We start from the raw sequence: 23,244 nt of genomic DNA on the forward strand, positions 1-23,244 counted from the left end.
AGTCGTTTCGGGTAGCCCTTGACAGAGTGTAGAAGTTGATTAATAGTTTCATGAGAAGCGTTGAGATAAGTTATGCGGGCGCATTTCAATAAGACATATATCATTTACTCTAAGAAACCGAGCTATTTAGTCAGCATGCGCACTATGACGACAGTTTAACGTCGTGTTTAGCTGCATCAACCCAAAATACCATTTCCTGATTTTGCAGTCATTTATTGGCTTTTGCGAACAGATGGCCACCATATCATCTTGGTGGCTGAGCATGAAGCAAAAGTCTTCGAACCAAAGTCATTAACTCTCAAGGAATGCAAATTCATGGCTCAGTGCTCTCGAGACAATGTTGCAACCTTCTGCGTCAGTTATATTTATATCCCGCCCGCTTTCTTTTTTTGTCAGTTACGCAGCAACATAGGGTCTCGAAAAAGCCCTATAGCAATCAAAAGAGAGATACGCCCACAATGATATTAATTCGTGCTCTGTATATTATTTGGGTATTTCTACTCATTCCATTGTTTAATGCAGAAGAATTTACCCCAAAAGTTACCGAAACTATCTCAAAACATTCAGTTGATGTACTAAGCTTTGATGATTCCAACACTTTGATCAGAACGGAAGAAGACGTCTTGAAGATAAGTTTTGATGCTGGAGAAAATTGGAAAACAATCGATGAAATTGAAGAGCCCATTTACTCAATTGTTATTGATCCCTTCCATGGGCACGACAGAGCTTTTGCTTTTGTAAAAGAAACACTGAACTTTTACACCACCGATGATCAAGGTAAATCGTGGAGGCTTCTAACTATACAAAATCCTGAAGATTCAGCAAATTTTTACAATAATGAAATCACTACTCACCCCACAAAAAAGGAGTATATTATTTTACATTACAATTGGGTGGAAAAGCATTCAGATATACTGTATTCAACAACAGGGTTTTACGTTACCAATAATGGTGTATCCTTTTCCCGAATTAAACCTTCTCGAGAAAAAATTGATGGTTATGATAACAGAATACACTGTGACTTTATCAAATCCAGTATGTATTCTAATTTGGGCAGTAATGATGCTTCGATAATCTGTCTTTTCCGAAACAGGGAGTACATTGAAGGTACAGACTCAACTATTACCAAGTCTGAATTGATCTTAAGTACTGATGGTGGTAAAACGTTCAAGGAATTAGATCAGTTCAAAGATAAAACTGTTATTGAATACAAAATATTGAGGTATCATGTAGTCGTTTTGACCCAAAATGATATGTATAATGAGATGTCATCAATGGACATTTGGATATCCAATGATGTATCTACTTTTCAAATGGCTCGTACGCCTACTCAATTAAGGTATATTAGTCACGAGGAAATTCAAGAAGACTCCATCGGAAGGATCATTTTGGCTTTATCTGGAGAAAGAAATTCTAAAGAAAAGGACCAAAAAAGTGTCGCTGAAATTTTAATATCAGACTCTCAAGGATTAAAATTTTTGCCTATAGATTGGATACCAAATAACCAGTTTGGATATATCGATGTAGTCTCTCCGCAGTTCCTAAAAGGTACAATGTTTGCTTCGTTTTCCCCTTCATTGGGTGACTTTAATTCCGAAGGAAAGCACAGGGGGGAAATAGGTAAGGTAGAAACGAAAATCTCTGTGGATAACGGCCTTACATGGTCAAACTTGAAAGTTGTGGACCAAGAAAACGCAGACTCATTTACTTGTGATATTACAGAACCTGATAGATGTTCGCTGCAGCCCGTTTTTTATTCGTTGCGTGATTCGGGCCCTTCTGCTGGGATCCTCATGGCTGATGCCGTTGTCACTGATGGTACTTTATTCAATCATAGGGTTCATAGAAGCTTTATTTCCAGAGATGGTGGCTTGAGTTGGAAGCTAGCTCGTAATTCTTCTGGTTTATTTGCTACTGGTGATCAGGGAAATATTATTGTACATATCCCGTATGACTCAATTGAAGATGGCGATCCCCAATCTGAATTTTACTATTCTTTAGACCAGGGCAAAACATGGTTTGAATATCAACTAAAAACCGCTATTTGGCCATCAAATTTGATCAATACGACACCAGACGGATCTGGATTAAAATTTATATTGAGTGGAGTGGGAGAATACTTGATGGAAAGATCAGAGCCCTTATTAGGAAACAGGGGCCCTTCAAATACCTTCTACTATGCGATTGATTTTTCAGCAGTATTTGATTATAAAACTTGTGAAGCAAGTGATTTTGAAGATTGGAATTTGGCAGAAGGAAAATGTGTTAATGGGGCTAAATACAAGTATAGAAGGAGGAAGCAGGAATCCCGTTGCTTAGTAAATAGAGCGTTTGAAGATTTGAAATTACATGAAACTTCTTGTAACAGCTGTGCTAGATCTGACTACGAATGCTCATTTCAATTTGTTAAGGACTCAAACGGTGACTGTGTTCCGGATTACAACCTGATTGTTCTTTCTGATATTTGTGACAAGTCAAACGGCAAACATGTATCAGTAAAGCCATTGCAATTAATCAAAGGTGATAAATGTAAAACACAAATGAATATCGAGTCCGTAGATATTCCATGCGATGAAGTCCCAAAGGAGGGTTCGAATGGCAAAGAAATAATCACCACCGAAAACAAATTCGACTTCAAAATTCAGTTTTATCAATACTTTGATACAGTCGCAGACGAATCTCTGGTAATGGTAGATTTAAGGGGAGATGCTTATATATCTCACGATGGTGGACAAACAATAAAAAAATTTGAAACTGGCGGCGAAAAAATAGTCGAAGTTGTGTTCAACTCATACTTCAACTCTTCAGCTTATCTATTTGGGTCTGAGGGTAGCATTTTTTCCACCCATGATAGAGGACATTCTTTCATGATCGCTAAGTTGCCTGAAGCCAGGCAGTTAGGTATGCCATTAGATTTTAATGCCAAATCACAGGATACATTTATTTATTATGGTGGTGAGAATTGTGAATCAATTGTAAGTCCAGAATGTCATGCTGTAGCATACCTCACTAAAGATGGAGGTGAAACGTTTACAGAAATGCTTCATAATGCAATTCACTGTGAATTCGCAGGTTCGCTTTTCAAATATCCGTCAAATGAAGATATGGTTATGTGCCAAGTAAAAGAAAAGTCCTCGCAAATAAGAAGTTTAGTTTCTTCAACTGATTTTTTCCACACTGATAAAAAAACCGTTCTTGAAAACATTATTGGCTACTTGTCCACTGGTGGCTATATCATTATTGCCGTACCTCATAAAGATAATGAATTGAGGGCATATGTAACTATTGATGGTGTCGAATTTTCCGAGGCAAAATTCCCATATGATGAAGATGTTACGAAGCAAGAGGCATTCACTATATTAGACTCCGAGGAAGGATCGATTTTCTTACACTTGGCAACGAACTTAGTACCAGGACGTGATTTTGGCAACCTTTTAAAATCCAATTCAAACGGTACTTCTTTTGTCACCCTGGAGCACGCCGTTAATAGAAACACGTTCGGCTTGGTAGACTTTGAAAAAATTCAAGGTCTTGAAGGCATAATTCTCACTAACATTGTGTCAAATAGTGACAAGGTTGCTGAGAATAAGGAAGACAAACAATTGAAGACGAAGATCACCTTTAATGAGGGCTCGGATTGGAATTTTTTGAAACCTCCTCAAAAGGACTCCGAAGGAAAGAAGTTCCCTTGCGACTCTAAATCATTAGACAAGTGTTCGCTGCATTTGCACGGCTACACTGAACGTAAGGATGTTAGGGATACATATTCTTCTGGTTCCGCATTAGGAATGATGTTTGGTGTTGGGAACGTTGGAGCTAACCTTCTACCGTATGAAGAATGTTCTACTTTTTTGACTACTGATGGCGGTGAGACGTGGACTGAAGTTAAGAAAACTCCCCACCAATGGGAATACGGTGATCATGGGGGGGTCTTAGTTTTAGTTCCCGAAATCGCAGAAACTGACTCTATTTCCTATTCTACTGATTCTGGAAGAACATGGAAAGATTATAAGTTCTGTGACGATAAAGTTCTGGTAAAGGATATAACTACGGTTCCTCGAGACTCTGCTTTGAGATTTTTGTTATTTGGAGAAGCAAAGAATCTGGGAAGTGGTTCATTTAGGACGTACACAATCGATTTCAGAAACATCTTCGAGAGACAGTGTGACTTCGATCCCACCGGAAAGAAAAGTTCAGATTTCAAATACTCTCCTTTAGGGTCTCAAACTGGTTGCCTGTTTGGACATCGGACCGAATTTTTACGCAAGACAGATGAAAAGTGTTTTATTGGTAATGTTCCACTTTCTGAATTCTCTAAAAACATCAAAAACTGTTCATGTACACGGAAAGATTTCGAGTGTGATTATAATTATTATAAAGCTAACGATGGTACTTGTAAGTTAGTCGATGGTCTCACTCCCGCCAATGCTGCCGACACCTGTAAAAGGGAACCAGACTTGATAGAGTATTTTGAATCTTCCGGATACAGAAAGATACCCCTATCAACTTGCCAGGGTGGTTTGAAATTGGATGGACCTTTAACACCACATCCTTGTCCAGGAAAAGAAGCCGAATTTAAAGAAAAGTATTCTGCAAACGCTGGTATTTATGCATTTGTTTACGTCACAATCCTTCTTGTTGTTTTCTTTGCAACATGGTTTGTATACGATAGAGGTATCAGAAGAAACGGGGGGTTTGCAAGATTTGAAGAAATTAGGTTAAATGACGATGGTCTGATAGAAAACAATAATACCGATAGAGTTGTGAACAAAATTGTAAAAGCAGGATTATTCCTTTCTTCAATTATTACATTTGTATTCCAACACACGAAGGCAGGCATAGCTCAAGTTATTGCGAAAATAAGAGCAAGAGTTAGCAATAGGGCAGGTCCGACCTATTCATCGTTGATGCACCATCAGTTTTCAAATGAAACAGATAACTTGCATGATGAAGGCATTGACGATTTGTCTAGTTCTGTTATCCAAGGTGATAATCTTGACATCGAGGACGAAGTTGTACCATCTACCCAACAAGAACACGCGTCGTATACAGATCAGCCAGCCGGAAGTGATATTCCAAACACATTGTTAGCACATAGCGAAGAAGACGCCAACAGGCCTGACTCAGTGGATCCACACGGCCATGACAAGTAAGAGAGTGTACGCCTGTCCACCAACAACTCTACGTATCTTCCATTAGGGAAATAAATCTAAAATTTTACCCAAAATCGTACCTTTTTCTTGAAGCAGCGATCATCCTGCCATGAACATAATCGTAAGGATAATATAATCTAAAACAGATGCACATAACGTGTATTATAAACTAACTATATAAAAAATTAATGAAAACAAAAACATTTTCTTCACCTTGAAATTGATCTTGAACTCTACATTGTTACATACAGACGATTTTGTTTTTGCATCTTATGTATTGATGTAAGCTAAGAACAAATGGTAAAATATAAAGATGCATGGTATTACCAAATTCTATCTTTTTTTCTACACAGTCTTCGCCGCACACGATTGTGACAGAAATTCCAAGTGTTAGGAGCCCAAAGAAATATATAAAATTTACAGGAAACTGAATGTGTTGATCATTTTGCTTTCACGTTGTTGCCCCCAGATCTACCTGGGTTTGGATTTACAGAGACATCTGACAACTATATGTTCAGCTTTGACACTCTAAGTAAGAATGTCGGATATTTTCTAGATGCTATGAAGATTGAAAATATTGCATTTATATATTTAATTATAGTTCTCTTGCAAGCTTCTAGTTAACCTCGAAGTACCCTTCTAAAATTACAGGTATTACTACCCAGAATGGTGATGCTTACGAAGAGGGCCTCGATGACCGACTTTGGGGTCGTTTGAAGGAATATTGGAAGTCATATCAGAATGATCTGGTGTTTATTGAAACTCTTGTTTCGTACGTTAGAGATCCGGCAAATGTTATTTCTCAGTACCATGACGGAGTGGCAGATATTGAATCCGTTGATCCCGCTGCTTATATACGCTTGAAATTGCGCTAATTAAACGCTCCGGTCAGACTGATATTCAATAAAAATTATTCTTCGACTACCAGAATAATTTAAAGCTGTATCCAACCTTTTAAGCGTTCCTGAGAAATTCAAACATTTCCGTGCTGGTTTTATGGGGTGCAAGCTACATTATTTTTAGCGTTTCCAGGGATGAAGCTTTTCGGATAGTCGTTGACAACTTAGAGGTTGCTTACCATAACACTGATCATCTTGCGCTCGAAACCCAAGTAGTTTCTATTCACAGAGAAACTGTCTTAAAGTATGTTTAGATTACATATCATAACATGAAAATATATCAAAGTAGAGACATAGCCACATTAACAAGATTTGTACTGTACATGCCCCAGTGGTAATAATATGTGAATATTAGTCTGAGCACATAAAATTCGTAGTGAGTCCTTCGGTCACCTTTTCAACGGTTAATTTCTTCAAAGGATAGACTTGATACGATATCTTCTGAATCTTTCTCTGATACACTTGTATCTCAAAATGAGTTTCTAGACAAGGAGTCATCAGAAATTTAGCTAGGATGATCGATAGCCACCACCAGGACTGGCAGAACCAATCTTAGGTGCGTTGCAAGAACAGTTCTCAAACCCAATATGTAGTAAAGAAAATCGCTGAAGTTGGAAGTACCTCCGTTCAATAACGATTTCGAAGGATCCTAGTATAAGTAACACTCGTTTTCAACCAATTCGCTTCATATAACGGCAAAATCGGAAGCTTCTCTAATGAAAATAATGACTTCACCACAATTCGCACTGACGGGAACCGAAGCACTTATTCGGAGACCAAAAGTTTTGAAACGTTCAGACAGTACCGTCAATGTTGCAACGTTAACTACAAGATCATGAAAACATAACGATCTGTATTTCATTCGACTCTATATCAGGGAAAAAATAACTAGGTGAACAGGAACTACAAGTTACTAGGGGTTTGAGGAATTGAACGTGGCAATCGAATATTCAAACGATTGTTCCACCTGCAAAGATATATCAAGATAGTTTGAATAGTGCTCAAACGATGTATGCAATGAACGTTTTTCTGTTTAAAGTATGAAAATAAAGTATTACCAGAAAGGGAACACGGTATTGGTAAAGAATAACAATATCTGAATCATTTCAATGGAGCAAGACAATGAAAGACCTTTTTTTTGCACTAGTCCATTATTTTTTGGTACGAGTTTTCTTAGCAAAAGCTTCAAGCGGTTTCTACAACATGTAGCATAAGACCGGATCTACTTCAAAAGAAGATGGACCCGTCAATTTACCCAGATTTTTGGTTCTTTTGCTGCTATGTTGACCTTGGAGATGATAGCAGGATGGCGACGAGTTTTATTCAATCAACCAAACCTCAACCAAGGATGCGAACGACAGTTATCATCTGTACAGTAGTGAACACAATTTTCTCGCGTTGTGGAAGAAATGTGAACTTTGTGGTAAAATCTATCAATAACTGCTTTCAAAGTTTGGTCTCCTTTTTATTCAAAAGTGTAAGACGAGGTACATCAACGCCCTGTTTTTCTTATACCAAGACTCTTTTTACTCATGAGACTTACTCAAGCAAATTGATTTTAAGAATACCTTAACATTCATCTCTGCCGAATGTGGTGACAAGCATGTGACGATCAAGTGAGCGTTTGTTTATTTCTTACGAATGCTTAAGACATGCCATCAAAACCGAATATTTTGTTCTCGTTATTCGCGTTAGTTTCGGCATGTACAAACTAAAATCGTACAATAACGACATTGTTTATTATACTGTTATTTTAAGCTATTAAGATAGTGGAAGAAGTGGCCGTGAAAAATTCATCTGATTTACTGACCATATCGATTGATGCCTTTGTTCGACTATTCAATGATACTCTAGTGCTTGTTCCACTAATTTAAGTTTCTTTTTGAGACGAGGGAAAATGGCCATAATCGTATAGATTCTGTAGGGTAATGCACTATTTCAACTTGGTCATCTTGTTGAAACGACGCTTCCAACTACCTTTCTCTACATCTTGGTTCGAATATATATACTAGTGGCAACTCTGTTGGGAATTCGAGACTGGCGCTATCGAAAAGAGATTGCTATGAGCGATGTTAAAGCTTTCTCTCCTCTGAATATCAAGACGGTGAAAATCAGAGACGATCGTGATGTCTCAGAATTTGATCCTAATACTGGAGTGAAAAGGGCCCTCAAAAACAGGCATATTTCCTTATTGGCGTTGGGTGGTATCATTGGCCCTGGATGTCTTGTTGGTGCAGGAAATGCCCTCCAGAAAGGTGGACCTCTTGCTCTTCTTCTGGGGTTTGTCATTATTGGGATAATAGCCTTCGCTGTGATGGAATCTATAGGTGAAATGATTACCTTGTATCCTTCAGGCGGTGGATTTACCACTTTGGCCAGAAGATTCCATAGCGATGCTCTGTCTGCAGTATGTGGTTATGCTTATGTTATCGTTTTTTTTGCGGTTTTGGCAAACGAATATAACACTCTTTCGTCGATACTTCAGTTCTGGGGACCCCAGGTTCCCCTGTATGCTTATACCTTGATATTTTGGATTGTCTTTGAAATTTTTCAATTGATTGGTGTTGGTGTTTTTGGCGAGACGGAATACTGGCTATCTCTGTTGAAGATATTAGGGTTGATTGTCTACTACATTTTCTCCATCATTTACATGTCTGGTGGTGTTAGAAATAAGCCAGCATTTGGCTTTCATTATTGGAAAGATCCAGGATCACTATCGCATGGGTTCAAGGGAATAGCTGTAGTCTTTGTGTTTTGTTCAAGTTTTTATTCCGGAACTGAGTCTGTTGCTTTGACTGCAACGGAGTCAAAAAATCCTACCAAATCAGTTCCTTATGCGGTGCGACAGACCTTATGGAGAATTGTAGTTGTGTACATTGGTATCGCTATCTTCTACGGGTCAACTGTACCATTCAACGACCCAAACCTTTCTGTGAACACCAAAGTGCTTAAGTCTCCCATAGCTATTGCCATTTCTCGGGCTGGCTGGGCTGGCGGATCACATTTAGTGAATGCTTTTATCTTATTTTCATGTATCTCCGCTATTAATGGATCACTTTATATAGGAAGCAGAACGCTAACAAATCTGGCGTACGAGGGCCTGGCTCCTAAGTTTCTTGCTTGGACAGATAAAAGAGGTGTTCCTATCCCGGCCATCACGATATTCAATGCGCTAGGTTTGATATCATTGATGAACATGAGTGTTGGTGCTTCAAATGCCTATTCCTATATAGTTAATCTTTCTGGGGTTGGAGTTTTCATTGTCTGGGGTGTAATAAGTTATACACATTTGAGACTCCGAAAAGCATGGGTAGCTCAGGGAAGATTACTGGAAGAGCTGCCTTATAAAGCATTATTTTATCCCTGGACTCCCATATTCAGTTTAATTTCCAACATTTTCTTAGCACTGATTCAAGGGTGGACCTCTCTTGTTCCTTTTAAAGCACCAGAGTTCGTCGATGCTTATATCCTTTTACCGGCAGCAATTATATTATACGTTGGGGTGTGCGTATTTAAGAATCATAACTTCAGAATTGTTGATTTGACTTCAGTGAACTTAGATGAAGGCAGAAGAAAAGACATGGAGAATGATCAGTCTGATCAAGAAAGTATTCTGTCATCCTTTGATATCTGAAGGTTTTTTTCAGTAATTTTGTTCAAATATAGCAGTGCAGGTATATTTAATATGTCCATCTGTCATAGGACACTTTTCATTTATTTTTGCGGGATTAAACGAAAAGTTCTGCAATATTAAACTGATGAACTATCTGAGAATTAAAAGAATTTAAATCGTGACTCCTCTCTTTTGGATTTGACGTGATATTAATTAAAAAATAGAGTAGAGGAATTTGTCAACTTTGAGATAATTGTCCCTTTTATGATTAGATAACCTTATTAGGTACACAAAATATAATACAGCAATGAGCAGACTTCTAATATTTCGAATATTGATGGTGCACTGAATTCTTTCAATTCCGAATGGAATAATGAATGTCAAGGAATTGAATTGAAATGGATAAATTTATTGTTTATTATACATTATATATATATATATATAAAGATATATTTTAATAAATCAATAAATAATGCAGTCTTAAATTATAAAGAACATGAATGTTATTAAATTTTTATTTAATATTCTCGAACAAAACTTATTTTTTAAAGTATATATTTCTACTTTATTTTTTAATAAAAGGTATAAATAGATCCATCTAAGGGGCGTGTGAGGAAATATTGAAAATGCATCATAAGCTTAGATAAAGACTTCTTTACTTCTTTACTAGTTTTTCGAATATTGTTCACAACTAGAGCGTATTCTACTTTGGTAATAATAAGCTCTTGCTCTAAATACATATTTTCACTTGTTATATCACTTAAATTAAATTATTCAAAATTAATCATAGTAGTCATGGCCACTGTAGTATTTATTATTGAAGCAGCAGCCACTTCAAATCTCTCTTTTTAGATAGCGCGTTTTGACCCACGCCTCTCTTCAATATATAACTACCATATTCTTCGTGCATGTTTGATGCATGAATAGCCCTTTTTGCAGTAACTTTGTGCAGGATAGTAGCCGAGTTACTAACCGCAATCAGTACAACCTCCAGTTAAAATACGCTATCTTCCACTGAGACATTCTTTTCGTCTTTTTTTTCTGCATTTCAAGGTCAACATATTGGCAAAGAATGGAATAGTAGCATCGCGAATGTTAATGTTGGAACGTTTTTACCGAAGCCTAAAGTAGTGCCGTTTAATTTGGTTATGATCAAATTGATATTATCCCTCATTCGTTGTTAGTCAACAAATTCCACAACGGAGTGAGCATAAATTTCTGTGGAATTATTGACGAGGGTTCCAGCATGCACGCAATATGATACCATCGCCAACAAGCTCATCCACGTCGTGACCATGCTTTTTAAATTCATCTCCATAAAATAAAAGTAATATCTTATTTTCTAGATCTTTTTGTAATATGCAATGTAATAATAAACATTCTCTTCAAAGTTTGAATGATTTAAGAACTTCATAAACTCAAAATTTGATAATCGTTTCTCCCCCATACTGTGTCTAGCCACTATTCTGATAAATCGAGATTGCTGTAGTGCATCTGCGTAATGATTTGATGAATAGAAACTTCTGTTTACAATCCGACTCAAGCAAACGGACTAGAAATGTATATATACATACATGTATATATTCGTACTCTATGAATATATTGACTTTAGAAATATGCTTCGTTTTGTAGCGCTCTGCAAATTGCTGGGAAATCCCTGGAGGGAAAAAAGGTTATTACCCATTGACTATCGTAAATGAAATAAGCTCTTCCTGCGTAACTCGCCAAAATAATTATTCGTAATCTTCAATAGCATTATTACGCAAAATGAAACAAAATCGGGAGCTACACTGACATTTCGCACAGAACCATCTGCCGTATACCGTGGATATTTTCACTTATGATCTTTAGAACAAGTAATGTTCAGTAGAAAAAATATCGTCACCATGCGCAGAACAGAGCCTTTGAACTTGTCCATTCTGATCCAAAATATAACTTGCATTACAGCCAATATTAGAGAGGAGCATCCAGGGCTAAAGAAAGCCTTAACACCCCACTCCTATTCAGAAGTTCTGCTTCCAAGCCATGAATTATAGAAGTGGTAAACGATGGGTAAGAAATATAATAAGTATGGTTACCTTCCAACGTTTGGAGACACAGTAAAAGCGTCAGAGGCTGCTCTCGTTCATGAACATAGAGTCATTGATGACAAAGGCAAAAGCAGCTAATTATCCCGGAAAACCTTCCCCAGCTGACACAAGCGTCCTTTCAAGAAAGAGTAATGCCAATAAGTTCGCGTAATTTTTTTGAATAGTACATGACGTATCTTCAAAACATTATTTCCTATTTTGGTCATGATCATCTCAGGTAAGTTAACAACACCCCATCACTGTAGTATGTTAATCATCATGTTGATAGTCATACCGTTCATTAATTCGATTTTTTTTTCATGCTTTTGCTAACGTACTCTGTTTGAAAAAGATACATAGTAAACTTCCTCGACGACCATTTCAAAATGAATTTGCCGATATAAGTTGATAACCTTAAGCCTGATGTGGCAAACGCACATGGGACCTTATCGTATATTAATAAGATACAACTCGCAATCATCACGGAAATATCACGATGAGCAACTTTCTATCATAGTAATTAGTTGTTACGAAACCTTCAGATCATTAGCGACTGTTTTACATAAGAGCAGTTTCGCGAGTATACTAAATATTAAGATGATAGAATCTCAATTAATCAAGTTACTGCAAAATTCAATGAAAGTCGTTACAAAATCAATGACAAATCACAGACGCATTTTCTGAAAGGCTTGGCAGTTTGTAGGGAAATTCCGGGAAAGTGTCGTGCAGATAGGTATCCGGAAGTTCCAGAATGAGAAGGTCAGGCGCTTTTGAAGCCGCATGATAGTATTTTAGTACTATCATAAAATTGTGAATAAAACACACTAGTATTTGAGGGCACCAGGCTTTCATATCAAATGTTGTGGTATTTTTACTTCCATTGGGTTTTCATAGTTAATATTTATTGTTTTGTATTCACCAGTCAACCTTAATTATTATTTTGGTACACTTGTAATGGAGAAGACATCAATCTCGGAACTATAAATTAAACGCTGATTAATGTGTTCTCTTTTTAGCTCTGAGATACCAAACGTTTCGTTTTTCGTATTTCTATTTTTTCTTCCGCTTAATAATAATCTTGGCGCGCATTACGTAATAGACGAACCCTATCTCTCAATTTCTTTTAGAACTCAACTCGAAGGTTGTATTCGCGGAATAAAAGGTATAAAAGTAAAGGGGTTAGTTACTTAAGCTTTCTTTCTGGAGTTGCTTCTTTGTTTAAGTTGCACCTAAAAGAAACATAAGGATACTACTATTACCAGAGAAAAGAGATTTAGTAGTATGGTATTAGCTAAGCAATGGGTTTTGAAAAACCTACCAATTCCTGGTCAACCATTCAATTTTGACTTTACCGACCCTGAATGTACTTTTGAGCTTGTTGAAAAAGAAATTTCTCCAGAGCAGTTAAAGGTTGGTGAACTGTTACTAGAAACAAATTATCTATCTAATGATCCTGCCCAGAAATTTTGGATTTCATCACGAGACAAAAATTATGCCAAAGGTGTCCAACCTGGTGAAATCATTCCCGCAAGAGGGATTGGTAAAGTCTTGGCCTCAAACAACGAAGCTTTTTCACCCGGCGACTATGTCTCTGCGCTAACTGGCTGGACTACTCACGTCATTATCTCGCAAGAAAATGTTAAACAATTAAGAAAGCTTGATAAAAACAAAGTTGGGAGACTTTGGTGGTACCTATCCGTGTTAGGTGGCACTTCTTTAACAGCGTATTTTATTTTTTTCAACTATGCTCGACTACAAGAAAGGGAAGAAGACTATGGAAAAGTGTATTTAATTTCTGGTGCAGCTGGTGCAGTTGGTACTGTTTGCATTCAACTGGCTTTGAATGTCTTTAAAGCTTCGAAGGTTATTGCTATTGCTGGTGGTCCAGAAAAAGTTGCTTTCGTTGAATCCTTTGGGGACAAAGTGGTCGGAGTTGATTATAAAGATCCAGACTTCGAACAGAAACTTATCGAAGCTGCCGGCGGTGAGAATACTGTAGATTTCTTTATCGATAATGTTGGTGGTAATGTGCTGGAAGCTGGTGTTCTGCTTCTAAAGCAAAGTGCTATGTTAATAGCCTGTGGTGCTATTAGTGCTTACAATGATCCATCCAAGTTTGTATTTAAGGGATACAGCTACATTCTGACCAAGCGATTGATTGTTAAAGGGGTGCTAGTGACGGATCATATCGATGAATTTCCAAAGGCGTTAGATAGATTGAGTTCTTTAGTCAAGTATGGTCAAATTAGTCTGCTAAATTCGGCCACACTCGAGGATGGTACTGGTGATAAGTTCAAGAATGTGCCCTTGATATGGAAAGGCCTCTTCAGTGGTGCCAATTTAGGAAAGCTTATTACTGAAGTCAAGAAAGACGAATGATCTTATACATGGTGTTATGTAAAAAGTATAAAATATGACTTTATTATTTTGTTCTTTTAGCTTCCTTTTGACACAAAATATGTTCTAATGATTGAAGGTTATGATTAAACTTTTTACTGAATATTTGAACGATATTTAAACTCTATATTTTATAATCTATACATTGAATTTTTAGAAAAGAGTATACGATTTTTAATTCTTATTGTATGTTTAGCTTATAAGATTTTGGCTCTTCTACTTCCTCATTAACATAATTGGCCACACCAATGAAATTATTCCAAAATTCATACGCGACCATCAAAAATAAGTTCCAAATATTCTTTGGTAAATCAATATAGCTTCTAAAGATGAAGCTGAATGCTTCTGAAACATTGTTAATTTCGACATTCCAAGCCTTCTTCCATTTATTTACTACACCAGTATCTCTTTTTGAACCACTTTTGGGTTTGGGCATCTTCAGGTCATCAAATACGTGTGACTGCGAGTCATTGATTTTTTCCTTTTGTTCTTTAGTTGAGTTAATGTTTTCTATGGTGTAGCGAATGGATTTACCAGCTTTCTTCAAAATGTTAAAAAAGTTGTTCTGGAAGAAAGAACTCAATCTATTTTCAGAACCATTTAGTCTTTTCCCATACATTTTTTCGAACATATTAACTGACTCAATAGATTCTGACAATCTACCGAAAGTCTGTAACAGCGCAATCAACTCATATTTGGTTAACTTACCGACGATATGCTGTTTGGTAAATTCATCAGCATCATTAATTTCGAACAAAATTTTCAGAGCAGTTGCATAACCAGTTGTTTGGATTTTACCCCAAAGTCTGCATCTATCACATTGAACACAATCCATTATCTTCGTGACATTTTTGAAGCGAGATCTGAATTCGTCCTTCAGAGTTAAACTTAGATCGTTGGCAAAAACTAGGTCTTCATTGAAAATGCTTGTGTCCAGTTGAGAAATAACGTTGTCCATTTTGTTCTTGATTTGTTTATTGACTAAATCACAAAATGAAAACTCAGGTAAGTAAGGCTGGATCTTCCAAAGGGCTTTGGCGACAACAGCATAATTGAAATACATGTTGGTTACTCTCTCGGGAAAATTTCCGATTCTTGCCATAAACAAATCGAGGTTCGGCTCCCACTTACCAGTTTTGGTGTTCAGGTATTCTTTCGATAAATGAGTACCGATAGAGGCATGAAATCCGGATACAAGTCTATAGAATGCATCTTTGGCTAGCGACTCACCTGTTTCACCAATCGTGAAACAGTTATCCTGGTATATAGTAGACCAAATTTGACCCGCTTGCTTACCGCCGTAACCGGTAAATCGTTCTGGATTAGCTGTTAAATCAATCAAAACGGCGTTTTTCCCATTGAAATCATTTACATCGCAGTAGTTGATGGTGTCCTCAATTTCCACTGGTTTTTTACTAGTCTGACATAGTTGATCTAGAAACTTACATTCATCATCGTTATCATCTGCTTCCGTCACTGTATCGTTATTGAAACTACCCAAGATCTCAGGTTGCCAGTACTCGGGCAGTTTATCCCAGTCCTCTACCACATCAACGGAGCAAGCGCGGTTTAAGCACAGTCCATCGTTGGCATCCCAAAAGGAACATTGTTTGTATAAATCCAGTCGAAAGTATTTGAAGAAATCTGATTTTAATAAAGCCGACAGATCATTTCTAATATTATCATTTATGGCGTTTAATTCATTAAAGGTTACGTTGCAACTAGGGCTAACATTATCATTTCTATCTATCTTACAAAAGTGAGTGTCATTGAAGGCAATTTGGGTTCGATCGGTGCCGAGGTAGCTATTGTTTGAATTTGCAGATGTAAAAGCCGTTAGGCACAGTGTGGCAATGGCAGTTCTCAACTTCATATTTGACTTGCACGTTAATTTGGTGTATGATATATAATGTTCACACCTTGGAAACAATATAATCAGAGTGAGTAGTGAACTGTGCTAAGCCCTTTATATTTAACTCAAGGATGATTAAACAACAAGCTTTTATGACACGTACTCCGTATCGTTTCTTTTTTGTTCTCTTCTTTTCTTTTTGTTCTTACTAATGTTCAAGGCGGAAAAATGCGAAAAGTTCTAGGGTCTTTTAAAAGAAAAGCCAGGAAGAGAAGGAACAAAGGGAAAAGGACCATTAGATGGCTCATTAATTTCTTAGGCTTACTCAAAATAGTTACCAGTACGCTTATTGCTTGGGATTCGCTTACCATGGGTATTAATGTGCCCTGTTGTACGCAAAACATGTTTGTCTTATAGTGTTGTCAGTCCTCTTATTGATGCCCTTGTGTCTTATCATTCTTTGGAAAGGAATAAAAGTAAAATGTATATAAGCCGAACAAAGATCGATAATTTATCCTGTTAATGCCCATATGCGTGCTTTATCCGTTAATCTCTGTTCGTAAGGTACAAAATGTGGTAGGAATTTCAAGAAGTTTTAGATGGCGATCATCTGAGCGTAGGACTATAAATCAGTAAATATGGATATTGAGCGGATTTAGCCAACGAGAAGAGAAAAAATCGTCGCATGTGTATAGTTTACCTTGTATCAGAGTCGTATAGATTAGGACAGAATGATTTAGCCCTACTGCATATGTCCAATGATAGTGATACGCAAAAGGCACACGAGGGTTTGTATCCTTGAGTTTATCATTGTGTATTTTCTCTCATGAGGGTCGTGTTTGTGAGAACCTTCATGATTTTACCATTGCGGTGAATTCCGTAGCAAGAAATGGGGAAACCAAGACAGCTCCACAACACCACTGCAGTAGCTCGAAAGGTCTGTATAACAAGGACGAGGATAATAAGCGAAACTTATAATGCCATGTGCTAAGTAGTGAGTGAGTCTCTGCCGTTAAGCTTCCGTTTAACCCTTTTTTTAAGCAAGAAATGGAAAGATATGTAACAATATATATGTTCGTGTTGCTTATGAAAATTGGGCGGAAATGTTATTTTATTATTGTTGTGTCTTTCGGTTTAATTATTATATACAGGTTCATAAATATTAGCATGATAACGAGGAAAAGGTGAGACCAGCACACTACGTCGATGAGCTGCCCTTTGAAATGAAATCCGGCCCATTCCTTTTATTCCTTGGTGTAACGTACCCGCAATTTATTCAGTAGGAGGGGCGGTGGGGCTTTGCAACTGTTGGTTGTCCTCCTCTAGTGCCTTCTGCTGAGTCACTTGCTGTTCGTACTTTTTACCGTTCATGTATAAAGTGTAAGCCAAGCCACCGGACATGTATAACGTACCCCCAACAAGCGTCAGCACAGTTAGACGATGTAGCGTATCGGTAACTCTAGTATACCAAGCGTATTTGGACATGATTATTCGCGTTATTTCTTCTCTAGCTTGTTTTCTTTCTTTCGTTCTTCTCAACTGCTTGACAGAGCAAGGCTCCTTTGAATGCCTTTACTCCCATCCTTTCTGGTCTCATTCGTCGGGTAACATCGAAAATGAAGGGAAGATATGAAGTCTTGAGGTTATAGAAGAGAGTTAAGGATCTACTCCATGAGACAGTGCAATATAGTAAGATTTTAACGTTCTCTTCTTTTTTGGTTTGAGATAGTGTGCTTCACAGTATGTAACGTTAATAAGACAAAAGTATTTAAGCTAAGTTATATAGATATGACAACATAATGTTTAGTTTTGCAGTTCATTCGAATGGAAAGAAAATTTAGAGAAAAAATTTGGAGAGAAAAGGTACATCACTTTAATTCCGCAATCATTAGTTGAATCCTAGTATACTTTTGGACCAGTTCTGGACATTGTGCAAGTATCTCTTGTAAGCAGGTTCCCGAACGGTGCCAAACAACCATTGCGTATTCTGCTTCGCCAAGTTTATTAAGTCATCCTTTGTAGAAGTTTGTTTGACCGGCACACCGAACGACTTCAAGTATTGTAGTAGATCTTCTTGAGACCAGCTCTGGAATGTATTAGACCAGGTTTTTGAGATTTGGTCCTTTGCGTCGTTTGTGTTTTTGGAAACCTTGTCAAAATCTTTCATAATTGTGGAGTAAGTTTGAGAATCTTGGAAATCATCCTTTTTGTCAGCAAACCAACCCTTTATGTCATCCAAAGACCAGTTGCTGTTGTCAAAGTATTTTTGGTAATCCTTTGGCAGAATCTTGAGCTTTTCATTTCTAGATTTCTTCACTAATTCCCTCAATTGATTCTCAGTGGACAATATTGAGTACTTGATACCACGAGCATCCAGAAACATCTTCAATTTATCTTTTGGCCATGATTCAAGGCCAACCAAAAAGGTGTCATTGATCACGTTGTCAGTTTTACCTCTAAACTTGAAGTATAAATTTGAAAAAAAATTCTTCGAAGAGTCCCAAACGGAGCCAACATATTCTGGGGTTTTGGTCAAGAAAGGAGAAGATTCTCTCTTCATGTAGTCCAAGTACCAATAGATATCGTCTTTCAGATTGTCGGAATTTTCCTTGGCCATTCTAACCAAATAGTCATGTTTCTTGGCCATATTCTTGTCGATGTTGACCTTATGGCTCTCCAACCAATTGAGCAGCTGATCACTAGACCACTTGTCAAAAACAGTATCCTTGATTTGCCCCGATGTGTCCAGAATTTGTTGGTGAGCAAGATCCAGACCTTCTAGCAAGCCTAAGCGCTGCTGTTCTGCCTTCTCTGAGGTTTGGTAGATGTTTTCCTTTACTTTCTGAATCAACTCGTTCTTGTTCTGAACGGCCTTGTCGTAATCAATACCATTGTCGCTCAACCAGTTTTGCAGGTCTTTGGCTGACCAGCTGTCAAAGTAAGAGCTAGAAGGATAGTAACCTGACGACTTTAAGGACTTAGAAATCTTGTTGAAGTTTTCCTTCGCAGTTTTCACCAGCGAGTCCTTCGATGCCTTCGCATCGTCCACGTCCACGCCGTTCTTCTTCAAGAAGCTACGGAGACTTTCTGTAGACCATGTGTCAAACAGCCAGTCGGAAACTGGGTGGTCCGACGACCCAGTATTGCTAAACCATCCAGAGTTGCTGCTGCTCACGCCGCTGTCGCTAGACCACACCTGCCACCATGGTTTAGGTTGCGCATGCTTATCCCAAACTTGCGACGCCTCCCTCTTTAGATCCTCAATGGAATCCGTAGCATACTTCTCCAAACTCTTTTTATTATCACGCAAATAATCGGCCAGGTCCTCCTGTGTCCATTTGTCGAATACTGAATCCGAGTTAGCCATTGCTAAGCCAATAAGCACGAATGATGCAGAAACTGCGTTAACCAACCTGAATTGCTTCATCTTGTTTCCTTAATTAACAGTTCTTGTAGTAGTTGCCTTCTTCTATCCCAGATTTCTTTCCAAACGCCGGTAACCTATCTCATGTTAAGAATGCGATTTTAAGAACGGCTTTAAATACCCTGTCGATCCCCTTTCACTGTCTCCTTGTTTCCTCCCTGTCCCTTATTTCCCTTTAGTTCTAAAGATCCCTTATTCTTCCCCTTTGGGGCTAGGCCGGCGTAATGTTGTTGCTTACCGACGTAATGGCATAAAGGTGAAAAAAAGTGAAAAATAGTGATATTCCGAGAAAGAAATGAAAACAATAAGTCGTGTCAAAAAATACTGTTTTGAGAAAGACGTGGTATAGAAGGAAGAAAGCTGGAAGAACAGTAGAAATAAAGTGTAAAATGAACTCGTTTGTCTCTAACTCACCGCTTAATGGAACTCCAGTGAGCGAGGCGCCTGTTGTAAGCTCCGAACCCGTGAACATGTTTGAGACAATGGTAGCCAACCCTATCAAGGTGTCTCGGTTACAGTCCAATGGAGTGCTGACGGGACCTGCGGCCAATACTAAGTCCATCCACTACTCGCTGGCGAATTTTAATGTGTTCCAGTCGCTGCCCAAGGAAACAGCCAGAGGTGTAGACGATTTGACAAGGATGGAAATGGCATTGCTAAGTGGAATACCGGAGGAAGTCAAGTGGTCGTTGAAAAAGTACCTTACATATAGCAACAAAGCGCCATATATGATTAGCTTACGGACATTACCGGACCTGTTGCCGCTCTTCAAGACGTTTATATTACCTTTAGAGCGCATCGTGGAGGGTCTAAACAAGTCGACCATATGTGATTCGGATGCGATGGATACTTTGCAAATGGGGCTAAATGCGCTGCTAATCCTAAGAAATTTGGCTCAAGACACCGACTCCGTACAAGTACTGGTTAAAGATACAGAAATCAAATCTTTTATTCTTTTTGTCTTGAAGAAGTTTCAATGTGTTGCCACAGGAGACAGTGAGTGGCAGTTGTACGAAGGTAATGCAACCTTTTTCAACGAGTTGACGCACTATACTCTAGATCTGATGGAAGCCATTTCCTCCTACATTGCCCCTGCTATGAAGGATGATCATTATTTCCAAACGTTAGTGTCAATCTTGAACTATACCAAGGATAGGTACATGGTTATCTCCATACTAAGATCTCTTTCAAGGTTACTGGTTAGATCCAAGGCCAATGAAGAAAGTGCAGCAGACAACCTAGACCATAAGACTCTTTCGTTGATTGTTTCCTTCTTGCTGGTGGAATGTGATAGTGAGCTTATTATTGCATCGCTGGATTTTCTTTATCAGTACATTTTGCCCGGTTCTCAAAGAATTACAGAATTATTTAGGAGTAAGGAATGCTCTTTGATACTGGAGGCCACGCTACCCAATTTGCTATCCTATAATGTTGCCATACCAGATTACAGTCTATTGCAGAAGCACAAAATTAAGTTGGTTAAAAGATTGAAACCCCCGGCTCCTAAAGAGCCACCAAATTTATCGGATGATCTGTTTCAACAACTCTTCAAACTAAACGAACCGTTAAGGTCAACTACTTGGTTGAGGTGTTGCTTTGAACCAGTACAGGAAGCGGAATTCACGCAAATATCACTTTGGAGATCCTACGAATCCAAATTTGGTCAGCCTGTTCGGGAATCCGGACGTAAACTCCTGCCAGCCGTAGAATTCATCAAGAATGTGTCGAATGCTTTCAACAACGCTGCTGCAATTGTCATCACTGACCCAGTGACCGGTAAGAAAAGGTTTGTTATCAAGGGCATTCAACCTAGATTCAAAGCTTTGAGCATTGCAGATGGCGAGAAAGAATCTCAGATACCAATTTCGGCGTTGAAATCTAAGTTTTTGGACGACTCTGAGGAAATTACACCCGCAAGACAAAACAGTATACCCGACGTAAAGTTTCCCAAACAACTCTCCGACGTCTCTAAAGTCGCATGCACATTTTTGTGCCTGTTGTCCAACGACACGGATGATGGAGTCGGTTCCACATTTTGTCAGCATATTAGACCATTGGTTCTACATAAGTTGGCGGATATCCCACCTTTAACATTGGCATTGTCTGAATACATGGAAAATACGTCAGGGTTATGAACGAGAAAAGAAAATCGGTTGGGCTAAAACTTGTAAGAAAAAATGAAGATTAGTTTTATTGTGTTATAATTATATAGATACATACCACATTGAAAAAAATGTATATCCATATTACTATTATTAAAGTAAAGAGTTTCCTTCTTAGTATATAAATTATAAAACTACTCTATCAAGTGAGAGCTAAAAGAGTAGGCCGCCAAATAAATAAAGCATATGAAATGATTCAGCAAAATGCAATCGATGAGAGAAGATCACTTTTTAACATCGTAGGATCTTCTGAATTTGTCATCGACGTTGGTCAAGTAGTAAACGCCAGATTGCAAGTGCTCAATAGAACCTTGAGGCTTGAAATCCTTCTTCAAATGGGCGTTTTCTCTTAATTCGATGGCAGCTTCGTAATCCTTTGGAGTTTCGGTGATTCTCTTGGCTAACTTGTTAGTGATATCCAATTCTTTGATAATATGTTGGACATCGCCAACAATCTTACAGGAATATAGAGATGCAGCTAAACCAGAACCGTAAGAAAATAAACCAACACGCTTACCTTGCAAGTCGTCGGATCCAACATAGTTTAATAGAGATGCAAAGGCAGCATATACTGATGCGGTATACATGTTGCCTGTGTTTGTTGGAACAACCAATGATTGTGCTACCCTCTCTTTGTGGAATGGCTTAGCAACGTTAACAAAGGTTTTTTCAATGTTTTTGTCGGTTAATGATTCGTCGTAATCGCGAGCAGCTAATTCAGCGTCAACTTCTGGGAATAATTGAGGATTAGCTCTGAAATCGTTATATAGTAATCTACCGTACGATTTGGTGACCAATTTACAGGTTGGTACATGGAAAACGTTGTAGTCAAAATATTTCAAAACGTTCAAAGCATCCGAACCAGCGGGATCGCTAACCAACCCTTTAGAAATAGCCTTCTTAGAATAACTCTTGTAAACTTGATCAAGAGCTTTGACGTAACAGGTCAATGAAAAATGACCATCCACGTAAGGATATTCGCTGGTAAAATCTGGCTTGTAGAAATCGTACGCATGTTCCATGTAAGAAGCTCTAACAGAGTCAAATACAATTGGAGCATCTGGACCAATCCACATAGCAACAGTACCGGCACCACCGGTTGGTCTTGCAGCACCTTTATCATAAATGGCAATATCACCACAAACAACGATGGCGTCTCTACCATCCCAAGCATTAGATTCAATCCAGTTCAAAGAATTGAACAAAGCATTGGTACCACCGTAGCACGCATTAAGAGTGTCGATACCTTCGACATCAGTGTTTTCGCCAAACAATTGCATCAAAACAGACTTGACAGACTTGGACTTGTCGATTAAAGTCTCCGTACCGACTTCTAATCTACCAATTTTATTGGTGTCAATGTCGTAACTTTTGATCAACTTAGACAAAACAGTCAAAGACATCGAGTAAATGTCTTCTCTGTCATTGACAAAAGACATGTTGGTTTGGCCTAGACCTATTGTGTACTTACCTTGAGAAACACCGTCAAATTTTTCTAGTTCGGATTGGTTCACACATTGAGTAGGAATGTAGATTTGAATACCTTTGATACCTACGTTTTGAGGTCTGGCTTTTTGTTCAGCAGTCTTTTGTTTTTTTAGTTCAGTCATTTGCAAGTTGTGTTGTGTAATTGTTATTGCTCTTGCCGCCTGAGTATTCTCCTAATACCACACCA

The 23,244-nt window shown here is 38.1% G+C and overlaps 8 protein-coding genes across 8 annotated transcripts; 4 read left to right on the top strand and 4 right to left on the bottom strand.

The window, feature by feature from the left end:
- Positions 1–458: 458 nt before the first annotated feature.
- SMKI13G0010 (uncharacterized protein) lies at positions 459–5,153 on the top strand (the record flags this gene model as incomplete). Its single annotated transcript, XM_056224568.1, has 1 exon — positions 459–5,153. The coding sequence occupies one exon, from the start codon at positions 459–461 to the stop codon at positions 5,151–5,153; it is 4,695 nt and encodes a 1,564-aa protein (XP_056078474.1).
- Positions 5,154–8,114: 2,961 nt separating this feature from the next.
- On the top strand, positions 8,115–9,686 carry AGP3 (Agp3p; the record flags this gene model as incomplete). Its single annotated transcript, XM_056224569.1, has 1 exon — positions 8,115–9,686. The coding sequence occupies one exon, from the start codon at positions 8,115–8,117 to the stop codon at positions 9,684–9,686; it is 1,572 nt and encodes a 523-aa protein (XP_056078475.1).
- Positions 9,687–13,015: 3,329 nt separating this feature from the next.
- Positions 13,016–14,113, top strand: SMKI13G0030 (uncharacterized protein; the record flags this gene model as incomplete). Its single annotated transcript, XM_056224570.1, has 1 exon — positions 13,016–14,113. The coding sequence occupies one exon, from the start codon at positions 13,016–13,018 to the stop codon at positions 14,111–14,113; it is 1,098 nt and encodes a 365-aa protein (XP_056078476.1).
- Positions 14,114–14,312: 199 nt separating this feature from the next.
- On the bottom strand, positions 14,313–16,004 carry ERO1 (ER oxidoreductin; the record flags this gene model as incomplete). Its single annotated transcript, XM_056224571.1, has 1 exon — positions 14,313–16,004. One exon carries the CDS (start codon positions 16,002–16,004, stop codon positions 14,313–14,315), a length of 1,692 nt encoding a protein of 563 aa, XP_056078477.1.
- Positions 16,005–17,255: 1,251 nt separating this feature from the next.
- Positions 17,256–17,468, bottom strand: COX14 (Cox14p; the record flags this gene model as incomplete). Its single annotated transcript, XM_056224572.1, has 1 exon — positions 17,256–17,468. One exon carries the CDS (start codon positions 17,466–17,468, stop codon positions 17,256–17,258), a length of 213 nt encoding a protein of 70 aa, XP_056078478.1.
- A 403-nt stretch (positions 17,469–17,871) lies between these two features.
- Positions 17,872–19,410, bottom strand: MSC1 (double-strand break repair enhancer MSC1; the record flags this gene model as incomplete). The annotated part of the gene is made up of 1 exon (XM_056224573.1): positions 17,872–19,410. The coding sequence occupies one exon, from the start codon at positions 19,408–19,410 to the stop codon at positions 17,872–17,874; it is 1,539 nt and encodes a 512-aa protein (XP_056078479.1).
- A 386-nt stretch (positions 19,411–19,796) lies between these two features.
- On the top strand, positions 19,797–21,542 carry RSC9 (Rsc9p; the record flags this gene model as incomplete). The annotated part of the gene is made up of 1 exon (XM_056224575.1): positions 19,797–21,542. The coding sequence occupies one exon, from the start codon at positions 19,797–19,799 to the stop codon at positions 21,540–21,542; it is 1,746 nt and encodes a 581-aa protein (XP_056078480.1).
- A 251-nt stretch (positions 21,543–21,793) lies between these two features.
- ERG13 (hydroxymethylglutaryl-CoA synthase) lies at positions 21,794–23,179 on the bottom strand (the record flags this gene model as incomplete). The annotated part of the gene is made up of 1 exon (XM_056224576.1): positions 21,794–23,179. One exon carries the CDS (start codon positions 23,177–23,179, stop codon positions 21,794–21,796), a length of 1,386 nt encoding a protein of 461 aa, XP_056078481.1.
- Positions 23,180–23,244: the final 65 nt, after the last annotated feature.

The sequence above is a fragment of the Saccharomyces mikatae genome (genome assembly GCF_947241705.1).
Source record: "Saccharomyces mikatae IFO 1815 strain IFO1815 genome assembly, chromosome: 13".
NCBI classification, from domain to species: Eukaryota; Fungi; Ascomycota; class Saccharomycetes; order Saccharomycetales; family Saccharomycetaceae; genus Saccharomyces; species Saccharomyces mikatae.